This window comes from Melozone crissalis, unplaced genomic scaffold (assembly GCF_028551555.1).
Source record: "Melozone crissalis strain CALT ecotype California unplaced genomic scaffold, PUWL_Pcris_2 ptg000004l_1, whole genome shotgun sequence".
Lineage (NCBI taxonomy): Eukaryota > Metazoa > Chordata > Aves > Passeriformes > Passerellidae > Melozone > Melozone crissalis.
In genome coordinates, this window is record NW_026535782.1 from 21,089,403 (window position 1) to 21,108,720 (window position 19,318).

The window sequence follows — 19,318 nt, forward strand, 5'->3', positions numbered from 1 at the left end:
GATGATTTTAACCAGAAGGATTTTTTAAAAAAATTGCATGGAGCATGGCTAAATCATAGTTAGAAGCTAGACAGTCAGAAGTCTTGTATTTAATGGGTTTTCATAGTTAGTACAGTGACTTTAAATTCTTAAAAATAATAGCTCATTTATTGACTGAGATAATAGCTTTCTTTTTTATTTTCAAAATTGCAATCAGCTGGAAGAAGTAGTTGTCAATATGATCACATTTCCCTTTGAGTATTCATCATTCACATGTTCCTGTTTTGGTTTTTGAAAACATACCTGTCAAAAGGTACCTTCTTATCTCTTACCCTTTGTATTTTTCTTCCCCCAGTCTTGATTTAGAGAGCTGAAAAACGTTAATTGGGGTTCTCCTGAAGTAAAATGCTGCTTATCTGCAATATCAAATGTCCTTAAGTGAGTCCTGTGTGCAGTTTTGAGCACCACAATGTGAGAAAAATATTGATCTTTTAGAAAGTGTCCAAAGGAGGGTAACAAAGATCATGAAGGGCTTTGAGGAGAAGCATTATGTGAGGCAGCTGAGGTCACTTGGTCTGTTCAGCCTGGGGAAGAGGAGACTGAAGGGAGGCCTCACTGCAGTTACAGCTTCCTCATGAGAAGAGGGGCAGACACTGGTCTCTGCTCTGTGGTGATGAGTGACAGCACTTGAGGGAATGGCCTGAAGCTGGGTCAGGGTAGGTTTGTGTTGGATATCAGGAAAAGGTTTTTCACCCAGAAGGTACTTGTGCCCTGGAACAGGCTCCCCAGGGAAGTGGTCACAGCACCAGCCTGACAGAGTGCAAATGTTGGACAGTGCTCTCAGGCACCATAGTGTGGCTCTTGGGGATGTCCTGTACAGGACCAGGAATTGGTCTTTAGTGATCCTTGTGGGTCCCTTCCAACTCCTTATGTTCTATTATTCTGTAATTCTCTTTGCTGTTGAAGAAACCAGCAGTTAGGGATTTTTTTCTATTTTTTTCCTATTGTTTTTTCAGTGATATTTTGTTGGGGTTTTTGTAAGCTTCTTGTATTTTTCTTAAAAGTAGGACATGCTTGCTTACTTAGCATTTGTAGAGCTGTGACTTCAGCTGTGATGTGTCTAATGACCAGCAGCAGTTCTCCATGAGTGAAACAGGATTGCAGAGGTTCTAGCACTTGGTCTACTGTCTTTTTTTTCTTGCCTTCCTCCTTATAGGGTTATGCTCCAGTTTCCAAGCAGCTGTCATTCACATGGTAGACATTATCATGTCTAGCACTGAGTGGAGCATTACTATTCCTTCCACATGCTTTGAGGGTTGTTAGCCCTGTTTTATGCTATGTTTAGTGAACAGCTGTCATCCTGACCATGACTTTTTTATGGTGAAGATACACATTTTATATGTAAAAAATAAAGGAATTCAGAGAATGTGTGGGGCATAGATTTTAAACTGAGTTCTCAGCTCTTTCTCTCCTGCTGTCACCTAAGGAATTCTGACCTCGTGAAACTGATGTGAATTTTGTTTTAGCTTGATTTCAAGTGCCTTTTGGTTCAAGTGTGGTTGGCACATACAAAGAATTGTACATCATAGTTTGGAGGAAACTTTCTGCACACATTAATGTTTTGGTTGCTGATGCTGTGAGAGTTGTGAGACTTAGCAATTCAAAGGAGTAGAGATCAATTAAGATGTGACTTCTTTGTACATTTATCTTCTACTGATGTTGATAATTTCTGGAGCTGTGTTAGTGCTTGTCCTCAGTGATATATTGGGCTCATTTATGCAAAGCACTCATGCATGTCAGATTTTTTAAAAAGTTGCAGGGAACCGTGCTGTTATATGTTGAAGGATTGTATTTTGCAGTACTTCCCTATGGGCCTCATGGCAATGGATTTTGCATACAAGTTCATTTTTATAAGGTCAGATGAACTTTTCAGTGTGAAATGCTTTGGGAGATTGTTAGCTGCTGTTCACTTTAGTCATGCCAAATTTTAATCCTTTTGAGTGCACAGAGCATTACTTCATTCTTTTTTTTTTTTACCAACCAAACTGAGTTTACAAGATGTGAAATATACGAAACTTGGCAAGTTAAGATGGGTAAGACTCATCTTCAAAGAGAAATTACAAAATGACGCACTTGTAAATCCCAGCTACACATGCATTAAATTTGATCCTTAGAATTATCTGAGGCCCAGATTTTTGTAAAATAAGGGTTGCCATATTTGTGGAATAAGTAAAAAATGGACTCCTGAGAAGCGGCTTACATAGGACATTTTAATATCCCCTCTTCAGCTGTAAATGTGAATAATTTTTCCTTTGCTAATGGAGGAAACTTGTTGCTACTATGCGTGTTGTTTTGTTTATTTCAGGTTAGATTTTTCTCCCATGTTCTAAGTGAAATTAGGAAGTATTTTAGTAGTCTAGTCTTTAATTCTAGTGCATTTGTCCATCAAAAACAGATCTGCTTATTTCCTGGAATGCTTAGGAAATGCTTTGTAATAGATGGAAATACTGAAGTAATTTTGGTGCTACAAATGAGAGAAAACTGTCTAGCAAAATATAGAAACTTAATTGTAAACAGTTTGTGGTCTGTGAACAGTTGAGATTCATCAGTCAGTTCTATGGTTTGTTTTGGAAGTGTTCTAAATCAATGGCTTATTGTCTTTTATTTGAAAAACAAAAGTGGTTTTCTGAACATTAAACTTGGAATTACCACTTTAGGGGGATAAGGTATAATATATCTTGGGTTTTCTAGATGCATGCACCTTCACAGTGAGAATGGGTTTACTGCAGGCCATGGAGTAAATTGGTTGCAAATTGGGGGTAGAAGCTCAGCAATCTTGGCTTTTTGATCTCTGCTTGAACTACCCTTGCATTTAGTGATTAACCCCTTGTCAGTGCACAAAGTGGTGACAGGAGGTTGTAGAGTTGTGGTCTGAAGATCGTACGTTGAGGAGAAAATTGTACTTTGGTAAGAATGGTTATTTTAAATGAAGACCTTTGATGAGACAGTCTCCAGATGGAAGTTAACGGTCACCGACTCTTCTCTGAATAAAGCAGCATTTAATTTTGAGAGTCCAGATGTGCCATAGGCCAAGGCAGTTATCATTATATTATCACTATGCAATCACCTTTGAGTTACAGGGGGCAGTTATTTCTTGGGCTTTTTTTCTCCTCCCTCTGTGTTTTCTTAAATTAATGAAATAGTGAATGTGTTTAAATAGTATAATATTTTAAAGCAGTATATTATATTGGGAGAGGCATTTAGGCTTTGGATTTAAACTTTCTTGTAATGTAAACTGATCTGTATCTTGCTTATAGAAGATAAACTTAGCCTAAGGGATTTGAGAGATGATGCTATAAATGTACATAAGTCTGCTGATTCATTGCAATATTTGACAGCTCTTAAGGGACACCGCACAAGAACCTCATTCTTTATTAAAAAACGTGTGGAGGGACATAAATATGGCAGTCACCCAAAGAAAATGGTCTTGCTTTTGACAGAGATTGATAAGCAGAGTTGTAATCATACTCATTAGCACATGCCTTTTTCTTTTAATAAATAAATATAATCTCTGCCAGAACATTGAACCTCTCAGGTATTCACATGGCTGAGTAGAGTAGCTTGGTTATTCATATACAAAATTACAGTTTCCTTATAATAGATCATTGTGGTAGATTCGTTATACCTGTCTGCAACTCCAGGCAAGAACTTGTCTGTTGAAATCTTTTGCTCAGAAAACCCATTGTGTTAAGCTGCTAGCTAAATTAGTTTATCTTGGCTTATGATATTTTGGAGGGTGGAGGGGGAAAATTAGAACCGTTTGGAACAAGATAATAGGTAATATACAACTTAAAAGTTGATTCTGGTTTACACTAAATATTTAATGACTTCATATTCAGTTCATGTTTTATGCAGCAGTCTTACTGATTCAGTAGTTGCTGCATTTTCTTTAAGAGCTGTTTTCTGCTCTGCTGGCTGTAGCTCTTTTGTGCTTGGGACAACCAATTTGTTTGCAAACTGAGATTTACGTTCCATAATTTGACTGTCATTATTCAGTCAGAGTTAAATATATCTGATTGTATGCTTGCACTTTGGGTTCTGTAGGTCTATAAGTTTTTATTTTGAGTGGATTTTAAGAACTCAAATCTTCTCATGCAGATACCACATAGCATTTTAAAAAATGCCCTGTACTGAAGACTGAGTATAATCAAGAGTAGTTCAGAAATGTCTACTGGTGCAGGTCAACTGAAAGTTAAAAAGTTTCAGTTTGGACAAGTTTGGTTTTATTGTTGTGATGAATCTTTCTTCTGTTTAACTTGGAACTCAGAGGCTGTGTGAGCACTGCCTGTTTTCTTACTAGGAATTTTATGTCAAACTGTGTTTCTGCTCTGCTCATATGGGCCCTGTGTGCATATGTCTAGAATTATTCTGGAAACCTTGTTCAAAGCAAGACTGCTGTCATTCCACTTCTGAAATGTTTGTCACTTGAGAATGGGGGGAAAGGAGAGATTAATAGGCAGAGTTTCAACTGTAGAATTTTTTTGCCCCCATCCTATAATGTAAAAATATGGACAGGAGGTAGAAACTGCTCTTATTTTCAACTGGGATGTTTTTATATGTTTTAGCTAATTCTGTGGCTAAATTGGAAGGTGAATGTTGCTTTTGCTGGCAAAATATTTGTTATAAATTATTAAAATATAATACTTATATTCTTAAAAATTGTTGTTGAATAAGGAATGGCCAGGTAGTAAATTGACTTGTAAGTATTTATTTGACAAAATTACAGCAAACACACCAAATATGGTAAAAAAACAAACTCCAGAAGTTCTCATCATGTCAATTCTCAACTGCTATCACGTTTATTTGACTTGCTTTTGATCCAAAGCTGTGTCACACTTTAAGGGATTGTGGCCTTTTGTGTGTACGACTTTTTCCCACTGTAGTTTATGTAAGGTTTTAAATTGTCTTGTGAAATTGATGTCATCATTATATTTTTTTCAACAGGGGCTATTGCGTGAGACACCTGTTTACTAGAGATGTTGATATGTTATGATACACCTCTAAGGAAGAAATTCGGTAGTCTGTGCAAACTCAGTTAAATTTTGTGTTAACATTGATTACATGTTTAAAACTTAGTCCCACCTTGGGAAAATTATGATTTCCTTCTAATAAATGTTGTTTACATAATGCTAATAAACTGTAAGGAGCTCATCTGTTTACAATGTATGATAGGATACGTGCCTAAAGATAAGATTATGTACCTTTCCCACTGTAAGGTCTTGATTAACATATTTCCTAAAGAAAGTCTTTGAAAAGCCATCTCACCTGGTCCAGTCTTACAGCTAGCACTATAGATGGTATCAAAACTAACAGGGTAATGCTGCATTGGGAAATAATGAGGCAAACTCCCATGGGTAGCACTTGATTATTCTGGAAAATTTCCTAACTACTTCACTGAAAAACAGCTAGCTTTTGAGACAGTGGGGAAGGGAAAGAGAAGGGAGTCTCCCTTTGAGTGCAGACAGCTTCTGTTAAGATGGCATCAAACTGAATAATCTCAGAGCCAGTGAATTGGACTGATGAATGTAGTCATGGCTTTCTCATGTTGAGGTATATTGTCACAGAGGACTTTGATTTAATTTCCCAAAGGAAGGTAAATTCTTCATCATCTGTTAGATTCCAAGGACTTGTTTGTTATGTTTTGAATATACTAAACATTTTAGATTCTATTCCCATTGAGAGAGAATGGAAATATTAGGATACAGGAGAGGAAAAAGTTTAATGTTCTTGATAATTTAGGCATCTTTTGTTAAGCATTTTGTTTCAAAGAGAAAATTTTTGATGTGTCATTTCCTTGTGTTTAGGGTGTTATGATCTACATCTGAGGAAAAGTTCATTAATAAAGCAATCCATGATCTCATGATGTTGGTATTATTTGTAAAAGATGATACTATTTTCGTGTGGTAACAAATTATTGTCAGTGTTAGTCCTGATATTAGTTCATGATATATATTTGCATAACCTTAGAGGTTCTTTCCTTTGTAAATGAAGTTGTGTAGAACTTGTCTGTGAGCTGACAATAAATGCCTTTGTCTGAGTGAAACTGAATATTGATGTCACTACACAGAGCAGGGTTGGGTCAGCCAGTTGGGGGAATGTCTTTTTCTTCTGAGGTCTGACTTTTAATAGTTGCATGTCTTAATTTAAGTCATAATTTATCTAGCCTAGTATGCCTAATTATTTTTGAAAACTATGCCTAATTATTTTTGAAAATTATGCTTGAGAGCATGATTATGGAATTTGGAAGTAAAATGAACAAAAGGTTTCAATGTATTGACTTCCAGAATAATAGAATGGTTTGTGTTGGAAGGTACCTTCAAAGGTCATATAGCCAACCCCCTGCAGGAAGCAGGACATCTTCAAGTAGGTCAGGTTGCTCAGAGCCCCAACCAGCCTGACCCTGACTGTTTTTCCAGGGATGGGTTATTTCCTCTCTGGGCAACCTGTTCCAGTGCTTCAGCATGCTCATCATAAACATTTTGTGGTGGAGCCTTTCTTCTTCAGGCTGAATGCCACCAACTCTCACACCTTTCCTCACAGATGTGCTCCATCCCACTTGATAATTTTTGTTGCTGTCTTTTGTACCTGGTCCAGCTGTCCATCATGTCTTTCCAGGACTTTGGAACTGGGTGCAGTGGTGTACCAAGTGGGATCTCATCAGTGTAGAGTAGATGGGTAAACTAATTCATGTTTCAGTTACTAGACTCAGTATGCATTCTGCAGTTTTTATCTTGTTAGAGGCAGTTTTTGAATATTTTGTTTAAGGATTATCTAAGTAAGGTGAAAGATTACAGAGGAGACTGAAGTGTGAAGCAATTACCTTCTTTAAAATCTTTTTTCAGCTACTATTAATTTATTAATACTTACTAAAACTTGTGTCTGTTAGACAGCATTCTGTTTTAGAACTTATCAGTAAATTTACATTCATTACTCACAGCCAGTGTTGCTAGATATGTATGTCTGTTATTTTTAGGAAAAAAAAAAAGGAGTATTACTTCTTTGAGGCTTATTGAGTCTAACTTCAACTGCTCTAGAATTCTGTCAAGGAACCTGTTTTATTTATTGTAAGTAATGAAAAGTCACAAATGCAATAAAGAGACTGATTTTCCTACAGTAAAAGTATATTTCCACAGCAGTTTTAACTATCTATGTGGTCCTTCCTGTCTCCCTGGTTCTGTTTCAGGTGTTTGTACATTTCACATAGCTGGCTGTGTGTGCTAGCCCACCACAATGAATTAAATATTTGTCTGCCAGTTTTGTTGTCTGAATGTCTAATGCCATTCTGTGCCTAAGCTGGCATTATCAATGCCAGCTTAGGCCCAGAATGGAAATAGGGTCCAAGGAAGGTTGCAGAGTTTGGGATTGCAGCAGCACCAGTTTCAATCAGTAGAGCTGTCATAGAGCTCCAAAGTTAACTGTTATTAAATCACTGAAATAACTGAAGGCATGCAAGAGTTGCAAAAGGATTTTTATTAAAGAATTTACCCAAGCAGCATAGCTTGCCTATGTGTTAAATATGTTCAAACAACTGATATTTATAATATATAGGAAATGGCCTAGAAAAAGAGGCAAGAGATATTAATGTTTATTATAGAGACTGTAAATTGTAATTAAAGTGAATGGGAAAAGCAAACTGGAAAATAAAAAAGATAAAGCCACATGGCTGAATAATTTATACGAGGAAATGTCTCTCTTAACTTTCTGATTTTGAACAAACTCTATACCTGACAGGAAGAAATGAGATCACGTGAAGAAAAATTCCATTATGTGCAATGGGTTTTTTCCTCATGTATGTATAATGTCATTTATATTGAGAAATCCAGAAGCAGAGGCAGTAGTGTGCTAACTTTACTGAAATTTGCTATGCAGCAGTCTGTACCACTATTACAAACAACACTTTGAGGCATGTAATCAAATGAAACCTATTTGACCTAATTGCTTCAAATCTCACTTTGTTTAAGAATAAAAACATAGAGATCTGTGAAACATTTTTCCCATTTAGAGAAAAATTTAATATTTTCTGATTTATAGATCACATTAAGGGATTTGGAAGTAGGAAAAAAGTAAATATAGTAAGGGTATTGTCTATCAGTATCACTGACATAAGGTGTTAATGCTTACAAACCTGTTCCACAACTTGCTCTTCCTTTTTATTGATAGTGTTAGAAATTCGACCCCAAGAGTTGATCCAATCAGCATGTCCTTGAAGAACACAACTATTTGTTGTGTTCTTTTGCCAGTGAACTAATGGCATTCCTCAGCACACTGATGAAAAGCTTAAGTGCTCTTCCAGCAGCTATTTCATGGTTTCTGGGCTCTTGTATGGAAGTATTTTAAAGATAGCCTTTGGGGGAAAAAGTAATAGCTTGCTGAACATAAAATTCACTTATGTTGCTAAAATAAAGTGCAAAAATATTTCTCTCTGGGGCTTAGTGTGTATATATATGACAAATGCATGTCTACATTGAATTGTTTGGCACACACTAAGTAAATTCAAAGCCCTCAAAGAAAAGACACTTTTGAGGGATACCATGTGCTTTGGTACCTCAGGGAAATGTTTTAAAACTCTTTTCTGTATGCTGGTCTCTGCCTGAGGCAGGACAACAGTAAAAGTGCAAGTACCTACTTAGGAATCTTTGTCCATTAGAACTTTGTCTAGAAGCTAAAATGTGGACCAGTTTCTCTGATCTGTTAGGGCATTAGGAAAAAAAAATTATGGAAAGTACCATATTATGCTTCCCAGCTATCTTCCAGTTTTTAAGCTTATATTGAGATAGAAGATTTCAGTTGTTTCCATTTTGGATTAAGTTTGTTTAGGAATTAGTTTAGTTGCTACTGCATGGAGTCAGAAAATGGGAGAGGTTTATGAGCTAGGTCCCTGAGCTAGTTGTCTGAATTTCTTTACTCTTCTGGGGTGATAGGCTGCTCACAGGGCAGTTGTAAATGTTGTAGCTGTTTCTAGAAATTGCAATTTGGTCCATCACTTTGATCAAATACTCCCTCTGGAATGTAAGACCTATGCTTTGTTTTCTATTTTAGAGAAATTGGGAGGGGGGGGAGGTCTTATGAAGGCCTTGTTTTAAAAAAGAAGAAAAACTAATGTCACATGCATTTGAGGGCTGTTATTTTGTCTGTTTTGATCTTAATTTGTCTAAATAGAACATTTTGTCTTTATTCTTGAGTTACCTAAAGCTGTTTGCTCTTAATTCTTTGGGACTTAAACCTGTGTTTTTCTGGACTCTTTGGTAATTTGTTTCTCTGTCCTTGTCTGTGATTGACCATCATTTCTCCCTGTTGGATAATAGAAGGTGTTAGTTGAAATATACTTTTATTATGTAGGTTGATGTTGCAGCAGGTCTAATAGTACATTATCAATGGCAGTAAACAGGAGGAGGGCACTGAGGAGAAAGAGCACTGTAGTGGGATTTCCAGTGCCATTGAAGTGCATAGCTTTACTATTCAATTAAAGGACATAGAAGCATTTCTCTCTAATGTTGCTATAATATTCAGATTACCTTATTTTTTATTCGCTGACCTGTCATGAGATCCTGAGGTGGTGGCAGGGAGAGAGGAGTTGAGTAGCTTTCATACCAAATGAGCTTTCATACCAACTGAGGTGGACAAAGATTTGCTGTTTTCTTATGATAACTTCAGAAGTATTGCAAGCAGCATAAAAATCATGAAACATTTATATATTTTCAATTTTTTTTAATACATTTGGTATTTCTGGGTATCCTTTTCTGCTTGAAACAGTGTTTCACAATGCCTGTTTCCTTTTGCCTTCATGCAGAAAGCTGTTCATAAGATTACACTGGCGGGTCCTAATTATTATGTTAATTTCATTTGGAGCAAAATGCAGATATCACAAGTGCTCTGTTTACTTGCTTAGTCATAAAATGTTGAAAACCAGTTGTCAATAAGGAATCTTATTGCCATTTCAAATGAAAGCCATTGAAACCAGGTGCAATTCCTTCTATCTATGATGGTGTAATTCACTGTATTGTTTTAGCTTAGGCTAAATCTGCATAAGGATCTTTGGGCAATAACAAGAGATTAAAGCAGATCTCCAAAGCAGAGCCCGAGTAAGTTGTTGGTTTGTTGCACAACTGTGTACTTTAGAAAGGAATGGAATGAGTTCTGGGAAAGGGGTGGCTGGAATCTTGCACCACCTACGTTTACTTTGAAGATGCTAAAAGTGGAGGTGTTCTTGCCTCTTCTTTTAGAGGCTGGGGGAGTTGTATATTTTATTAAATATTTTCTGCATCTTCTGATTCATGTTGGTAGTTCTTGCAATGTCCTGAAAAGGCAGGCAAAAGGAATTTTAGTTTAACTTTTCCTCTCCCTCCCCCTTGCATCTGCGTTATGAGGCAGAAAAAGCATTTTCAGTTAAGGATTCAGTTCAGATCTTGACTGTTTTATCTCTTTGCACTGAAGTCTGGTGTTGCAGAAGCTATTTATAGCTTCTTCAATTTATTTATAAGTTGAAGATATAAAAGTGTGAGAGTTATTTCTTGTCAAGGTTAGTAATTAAGCACAAGCCTGTAAATGGAGTGTTTAATCCCTTTGACAATAGCAGTAATTTTCTCAGATGGAAGGGATCACAAAAACATCTCTGACTTTTTAATCTGTGTTATAGGCAGCACTCACCTGAATTACTGGAAGACCCTCCTATTTCTGTTCCACACAATATGCTGTTTTGTTGCCAGTGTTCAGCTCAGTGTCAAAAATGAGAGTTATGGTCACTATAGCTGGGCCATAATGCAGATTAATGTTCTAGTTGAAAAGTTGAATGTAATGGGATATAGAAGTCCCAGAGAATAGTGAGCATGAAGTATTGTAGGCTGTTGCCCAGTAGCACAAATTCAGTGAGAATGTTCTAAGAGTCCTCTTACAGTAAAACCTTTTCCTTTATTGCATGTGATGTGCTTCATGTACCCAAGTACCTCTCTATTCCTGGGCATTTCACATCCAGCAAGTGATTTAATTTTACTTCTGAGTACTCTTAAGAGATAAACCTGACACACTGGTTTGTTAATCTTTGTTTCACAGAGCTTAAACTATAGCACTGTTCAGTTTCTGGTCTGTGGGCAGCTGAAAATCTCCTCAGTGTTGTATTCCCTTGATTTTCTGCTGTGCAGAAAGTCATACATTTGTCTGTTCTGTGCTTGTGTTTTGTCCTTGAGGAAACTGGAACTGATGGTGAACTGAAATAGCTGTCAGGCTGGAGCTCTTCCCCCAGCTGCCCTTGGGGAATGGTATATCACAATATGGCTGTTCTTGTAACATTTTAGAAGCTCCTCCAAGACTGCCAGCTTTAGTGAGAACTTCATGGTCAAGTTTCATCTGTGTTAACAAAGATACTGCTTCCTGTTGCAACACTGCTGAGAGAACAAAACTGTGCTTTTAGGATTAAGTGTGAATCATGAACACAAAATAAAAAGACTTGAGGGATGCTATATAAAAGGGATTAATTCTGTATTTGTTGTTAAGGGCAGTAGCTCTATTTTAAAGTCTATATTGCATCTCTATTAAATGTTGTCCCTGCTCAATAAACCTTTTGAGTATGTGTTGGAATCTGAAGCATGTGCTTAACTGCTTTGCTGAATTGGGGCCTTCGTTACCAGATTGCAGGTGTATGTTAGCTTAAGTATTTAAGGAAAAAAATAACTGTAAAACAATGCTTACTTTGTTCTGTTCAGTGTGTTGTATTAATGGAAAACATCAGAAATGCTATGTTGTTGCTATGCTGTCCCAAATGGACTTAATATAGTTAATGGCATGAATGTTCTGTATGAGATATGGTCTGGTTAAGAATTGACATGCAGTGGTGAAATAAAAATTCAAAAATTGAAAGTGAGATTCTATTTTGGGGTGCATAATATTATTGCAGAATGTGGCTTTCAAATATTTTCCTGTTTAAAAGTGTGTTTCAATTACATTTTTGAAAATTCTTAGGTGGATATTAGAGCATTTATTATACATGTGCAATAGCTGGGGCTCTGTAAACATAACCATAATAAACTGCTCTGTATACAAGGGTTTAATAACATAGTCATAAAAGTGTATTTTACACATAAAAGTGGTGTACTGGTCTGCCAGAAAGCTTGTGCTTTAAAAATAGATATCATTATTTAAAGAGAGTGCTTAAAAAGGAAATGCAAGAAAAGGTGGGCTGTGCCTAGGTCATTCCTGATAAATATTTGATCAATATGTTCTTTAATAAATAAATAACGCCCTACTTAGCTAGAAAAGGTAGCTCAGTGCAGGGTTAATCTAGTATTCCTCAAGCCTGAACTTGCGCTTCATGTCTGTGGCTGCATAAAATGTTCATACATATAATGAAGATGGCTTTCCATGCAGAAAGTAAACCTGCACTGTGTAAAACACAGCAGTGTCACTGGGGTTTGTTTTGTGGCACTGCCTCTGAGGCTTCCATAGCCCAAGACACCTTTGGCACATGGAAATCCTTTGTCATCTGTCACAAATATGGGCCTGTGTCTTGCTGTAGGAATTGTACATATTTTCTTCTCCACCAACACAAAAATAGCTGTAGCTATGTTGTGCTCAGTGAGACCACCAGATTTTTGAGACACATCCCTCTGTTTAAAATCCTGGACTCTGATGTGAAATAGGAGAGAAGATAGATTCTGAATTACTAGAAATGCTCTGAAATCTTGGAGATTTTGATGGAGAGGCTGAGAAGTACTTGCTGCTCTAACCAGTGTATCTTCTGACCAAGGCAAAAGTGACAATTCTAGATTCAGTTGGCTTGTATGTCTTTTAGCTCTGTGATTCTTTAGGACAAGTTTGAAATGACACGAGGGGTTTCTTTCCACCTTTACACTTACATTAATATGATTTACAAATAACCAACACATTTGTGCTGTGGTCTGGAGTAACAATATTTAAATTTAGTAGAAAGTTTTGGTGTTTATTAAATTATGGGTTTAAATCATTGGGTTTGTGACTTTTTACATTGAAGTTCAAAATTAATATTGTGTGTTGTGAGAAACATATTTAGGAGATATATGTCCTTGTATTTTCATTCAAGAGTTGACCTTGGGTGGATTCATAGGTGAGAGAGTAGATATTCTGCAGATTTCTTTTTGTCTCTGCTGGATATAAGCTGAAATCTGTCAGCGATATTTTGTGTAGCAAGGTGTGTGAAATCAAATGGGGAATATAGGCCCTTGAAAATAAGAGAAAAACATAGCTGAAAAATGCAAATAATGTAAACAATATTTACATAAGCATTTTTATCTATTGTAAATTAAGGCTTAATTTCCAGGGTATGGGTACTGAATCCGAACAAAATTGTGGGAGTCTCATTTCATCAATGTCTTTTTCCTATGTTTCAGCTGTATTGTCAAGAAATAGAAAGGAATTAGCTTCTAGCAATGAAGCATGTAAATGAAAGAATTACCTTTTTCTTTTTTTACTTGCTTTTCATCCCTTGCCTAGTACTCTTAAAAACACTGAGGATTTTGGATGTGTTTGACTGTTAACCTATTTGTATTTAGCAGGCATGAACCGTTGCCATTGTGCTGTTCCATAAACATTGGGAGGATAAGCAAGTTACTTGTAATTTTCTGTTGTGTTCCCAGGGACGTCAGAGATGGCTTCAGAAGAAGAAGCTTCTATTCTCATTATGGGAGAGATCGATCCCCTCACAAGAGGGACTCTCCTTTCTTCAGGGAATCGCCGGGGAGCCGGAGGGATTCTCCGCACAGCAGATCCGGCTCCAGTGTCAGCAGCAGGAGCTACTCTCCTGAAAGAAGCAAAGCCTATCCTTTCCACCAGCACAGCAGAAATATGTCATCTTTACATAAAAGAAATGTTTCTTCTCAGCAAGGTAATTCTGGATTAATGATGGGAACTGGTTAGTGAGGTGAAACTGCAAGTCACTGTATAAGCCTTTTTTCCTTACATGCTCTTTTTAAAATGGGAAAGGCTGACATTTTGTACTATGTGCTGTCTGCTCTGGTTGTTTCATTGTACTCTCTGTTCCCTTATGTATTTCATGTGGGAGATTGTAGGTGTTATTTTGGTATCAGGTCTAGACTGGCTGTAGGAGTTTCAGCTGCACAGCTTTTTCTAATATTTTATATTATTTTTAGCATCAGCTCCTGTTATTTCTTTATGTGCTTCATTCGATTTCCTGACAAGAAACTTTGCTTCATCTACAGCAGATGAAGACATTTCTTCCTGCAACCAGAATAAAACAGGGATTAAAAAAAAAGGAGAAGTGAAAGTACATACTTCTACTTGCTTAATTTTCTCCAAATTTTGCTAGGCTTTTGAAACTGACTGTTTTTTAGCAATTGCATTTCAATGTCAAAACCTTTCAGATCTTGCTCTCCTTGAAGAAATGTGAAGCATCTCAGTTGAGTCTATTCTGACTTTTTGAAAGCTTGGCTCTTCATGTTTCCCAGAAGTCTGATGAATCATCTGTTTTGAAAATATTTGAGGTTTCATATTTAAATTATTGGGGGGGGGGGGGCTACAACCTTAGCCACTCTGTTTGTACAGCTTATGTAAATTAATCCAATTTGATTTCCCATTCTGCAAAGGCCTTCTAGTGAACTGTGCAAACCTACTGTTCATTTTGGCAGCTTTTTAAAAATTAATTAGATTTCTTTTTCACTCACTGAGAGGACACATTGTGTTTCCAGAGTGACACTGAACCATTATGTAGCACTTCTTGTCAAAAAATATCTTTGTTGTTTTTTTAGCATTGTTTAAATATTGAGGAATAATTTCACTCCTCACAGGGTAGAGATGGTCTTTCTATTTGGGCATTACAGTGCTTTCAACATTTTGTAGCAATACTTAGTGAACATAAATTCCTCTAAATGTAGGGGAGGAAGAAAAAAAATAAGATAGTTAACTACTTTTCTAGAAGTCTTGTAGGTGTGCAGCTTATAATTACTAGTGACAGGAAAACAATGCTGTGAGGAAACCATTCAAAATTTTGGAATGTTTCTTTTTTTTTTTTAATTTTGAGCTTTGATCATATATGTATATACTGTATGGTTAGAATTACTCAGACAATAGTGGAGGTAGTGATATAGAAGCAGATACATCCACAAACCAGAAAAGGTGCTGATCAAGAGAGGAGCTTGCACCTAGGTCTGTGGTTTTCGAAATTTTTCTCCTGTTTGCATGGTTAAATACCTTTCCCAATCACCTTTTCATAAGTTTTAAGAGATCAGCTGAGTTTTACACTGGACTATTTCTTTTTTCCTTTCCCTGGAAAGGAGAACTACTACAATGGCCCTCTAGATGACTGAACTAAAATACATATTTACAAGGTATAAATGGTTTAAACAATACTTTTAGAATAATTTTTGAATGTGATTTGCCTTAGGTAAGCTCATGTATTGAATATTTAAAAGGAACATCAAGTGTGACATCTCATATATGTCACTAGTACATTTAAATAGATTTACAACATGCAAAGTATATTCTATTTCATGTGGAATTTGCAATATGGTATCTTTCTAAAATATTATAATGCTATTTAAAATCATGTAATCTGAAGAAGGAATATCCCATGTTCCACAGCCCTTCATACATTAGGATAAATACAGGATTTAAACAAAGAAAACCAAGGGGACATGAAGAAGCTTAGTAAAGGGAGGGAAAGGGCTAATGGAAAAGGCAAACATTCATCTGTGATGGGAGAGCATGGAGAGGATGGGATGTTTAATTTTACAGATAGGGCTTTGGGGCTCAAAATAGCCACACACATTCTGAAAAAAATGGCCTATTATTGTCTTCTAATTAAATGGTGTTTTTTCACTTTGTTTAACTTTGAATAATTTTCTGCCTTTTGTATCAGTTCATTTCATCTTTTCAGGTGCAAACATAAAATCCATTCAACTGATAGAATCTTTAAAGAGTCAAGTCTGACAAAGGAGGCATGTGGGAGACAGAGTTAGAGTAGTCCATGAGTTTAGAAGGAGGTGGCTCACCTATAGGCCTGAGAAGCAGGTATCACAGGAGCAAAACTTGTGTTACTTAGTGGTGACTAAGGAGATGTTCTTTGTTGCTTTGACTCATTAAATTAAAGCCGTATTTAAAGCTATAATGAACAATCACATTTATAGTTCTACAAAAATATCTTCTATCCCAATTTTCATAACTCTTCAATAGCTTTTTAAATTAATCTCTTTATTAATTGCATTTATAAAAATTTAATGGAAGCCAAAGTAAGCTTATATTACCTTGGCTTATTTGTGATCAGTCAGCTATTTCCAAGTCAGTGTGAATAGTCTGGTTAATTTAGGCCTAGTGACAGCATGTTTGCTTTTTTATACTTTTGCAGATCTTTTAGATGTAATCTGTGGACCACAGCTTGAAAACTGGTAGTTTACACTGCTACCAGTTCTGTTGCTGTGGGCTGCCTGTAACTGGTCTATGGTGAAACTCTGCACAGATTGTGATTAGCACTGTGAATTTGATTTAATATTTTGCCAGTTTTAACTTCTATAGGAAAAACAGTGATCTCACAAGGAGCATCTGCTCCGTGGTTGTAGAATACAGACCTGTTTCCCATGGCAGGACTTTTCAACATACTGTGGCCTGTTAAACTAGTTCATGCATTACCCAGTTACCTTGAGTGATTGACTGGTGTCTAATATTTCAACTGTTTCTATTATTGCAGGCATATTAAAAAGTGAAATCACATCATCTTGTGAAATCATACTGATACACCCTTTCAGTTAATGATGGAAAAAAGGACAGTGGGATTTCTTTAATGTGTGAAATGACACAGCTCTATCTTTTCTCTCCTTGGGAAGAGAAAAAGTGTTACTAGTATTTACCAGATGATGGAGTATATAGATTTTATAGAATCATTAAGGTTGGAAAAGATGGAGTCCAACCTTCGATCTAACACCACCCCATCAACTAGACCACGGCACTAAATGCCATGTCCTGTTGTTTCTTGAACACCTCCAGGGATAGTGGCTCCACCACCTCCCTGAACAGCTGTTCCAAGCTTAGCCACTCTTGCAGTGGAAAGATTCTCCCTGGTGTCCAGCCTGAGCCTTCCCTGGCACAGCTTGAGCCCATTTCCTCTTGTCAGTAGTTGCCTGGGAGAGGAGTTCAATTCCCATCTTGCTACAACTCCCTCTCAGGTAGTTGTTTGGGGTGATAAGGTTCATGTCTGATGTGAGAAAATTTCACTGCAATTTTTCTAAGCCAGTAACCATATTTGGAATATATATATTTTTTTTTATTTTTTTTTTTTAATTTCTCAGTCATTAATTTCTTTCTTGTAGGTAAAGAGAGGACAGTTCAGTCACTGAAAACATCAAGAGATGCATCACCTTCAGGGTCCACAGCAGTACCTCCATCAAAGGTGAATTTTCTTTTTGAGTACTTCACATTGGTTTTAGATTGTTCATTGCTGGATTTTTTCCTCAGTTGGAAGGAAATACTGCCTACACCTGTTTAAGTGCATATTCCTTATGATGTTATTTCCTATTCCTTACCATAGGAATAGGACTTGTTCTTAGAATTCTGGGTTGTTGTGAGTATGTTAGTATTACCTCTCATTTTGACACAGACACACCTGCCATGTATTCAGTGGGAAAAAACCCCAGGCTTTGGTTGTGCTATGTCATTCTAAGTGCTTATCTCTTACACATCTCTTTTAGAGCTGCTGTGCCAGCTGATTGCCATTGTCCTTGAGGGGAGAGGCAAGTGATGTATTTTCAGTGATGTAAATAGGGAAAATAAGATAAAAGTGATTATGCACAAGTTACACTGATTTGGATCATAAAATATACTTTATAATTAGTTCACTTATTTTGTTTTTAGACTCAGCACACTGCAGCTTAGTATCAAATCCTTACTTAATACACACCTTTGAGAACAAGGAGGCATTGCAAAATCTCTTGCTCTTGAGTTAATATACAGTGTGAGCTTGAGCTCTGGAAGTGTTCTGCTTTCTTCTTCAGTCAGGTCTGATTTGTGCTGTATTGGTTTTTTGCCATCAGTTTGCAAGTATGTGCTGGCAGTGGATATCCACTTGATACAGGCTATGCAAAATGAAACTTTGTTTGATGGGAGTCATTTCCCAGACATCATAAATACTTACTGGGTATGCATCAGCTGCAGAAATGGAAATACTTCCATGGCTGTTCATTGACTTTTCTCTTCAGCCCCCAAATCTGCTTATAATGTAACTGCCCTGTGTCAGTGGAGCTTTTTGGAATCAGCCTTTTGGCTGGAATTGCACTGAACAGTTAAGTTACCCAAGTGCTTCACTGACTCAGAAGTAGTGACAGAAGTAGTCTTGGCAAAACATGAACATCTCCAGAGCCAGAGTCTTACAATTTATCAAGGCTTGGGAAATTAGTTATATGCTATATATTAGTGATTAAAGGAGATAATTTTCAATGCTCTAAGTTATAATTTAGCTCTGAAATTCTTACAAAGGTACATGTTCCCATAGCAATACCTCTTTTCACTGTAGTATCTATTTGCAAATCTAAAAAGATATTTTTATCTATAATTATTTTTTGCCTGTTCATGCATATGAATCAATACCTGTTGATGTTACCTGATCTTAGCCACCTGTTTGACTATGGCATGGAATCTTTTGTGTTTTTCTTTATTAGCTCTATGGACTGTAAGCCTTGGAGGCTGTATACAACATAGAGCAGAAGGTGGATGTGTGAGACAGGAACAGCTGCTGAGCAAAGTGACAGCCTTTTGCTTTTCTATGTTCTTGATGAGATAAAAAATACAAAAAAAGAGAGACTTCTGTTTTTTTGGGGGTGGCTGGGGCAGCAGTTTAGGGGTTTTTTTATGAGATGTATTAGATTGGTTGTTTCTTGAAAGTTTGCAGCCTAAATAGCTGCTGCTATTTTCAACTGAGAAATATGTTCCTGTTCTGTCTCTTCAGCTGAAGTGTAACTGTGCAAGTACCATTACTTTATTCTGTAAAATTCACTCAGGATTTAATACGTATTTATAATATTCAACCTATAGAATTAAATTTAGTGAAACTAAATTAAACAGATTTTTTTTCTGTATTCCAATAGATATTAGTTAATTTCTTTTATGGCTTGTGGAAATATAGCAGGTTGTGTGAGATTTTCTATTATTATGTTACTCCTTTCTTCTAAGTGCCCTCTCCATATCCCTGCATATTCAATTTTGTCACCCCTGACTTCACTGGTTGTAATTCAGTAATTTGCAGTTATAGAAACAGGGATTCCTATTGAAACATTGTGTTGCACTTCTCTTCTGGATTCAGATAAAGGTG

At 36.6% G+C, this 19,318-nt stretch overlaps 1 protein-coding gene across 1 annotated transcript in view; it reads left to right on the plus strand.

Moving 5' to 3' along the window:
- PPHLN1 (periphilin 1) overlaps window positions 1–19,318 on the plus strand; it is a 62,380-nt gene that overhangs the window by 12,097 nt on the left and 30,965 nt on the right. Inside the window, exons 6-7 of the mRNA XM_054272814.1 lie at window positions 13,644–13,891; window positions 17,325–17,404. Coding sequence (XP_054128789.1) covers window positions 13,644–13,891; window positions 17,325–17,404 — 328 coding nt within the window. The remainder of the gene's footprint in view (window positions 1–13,643; window positions 13,892–17,324; window positions 17,405–19,318) is intronic.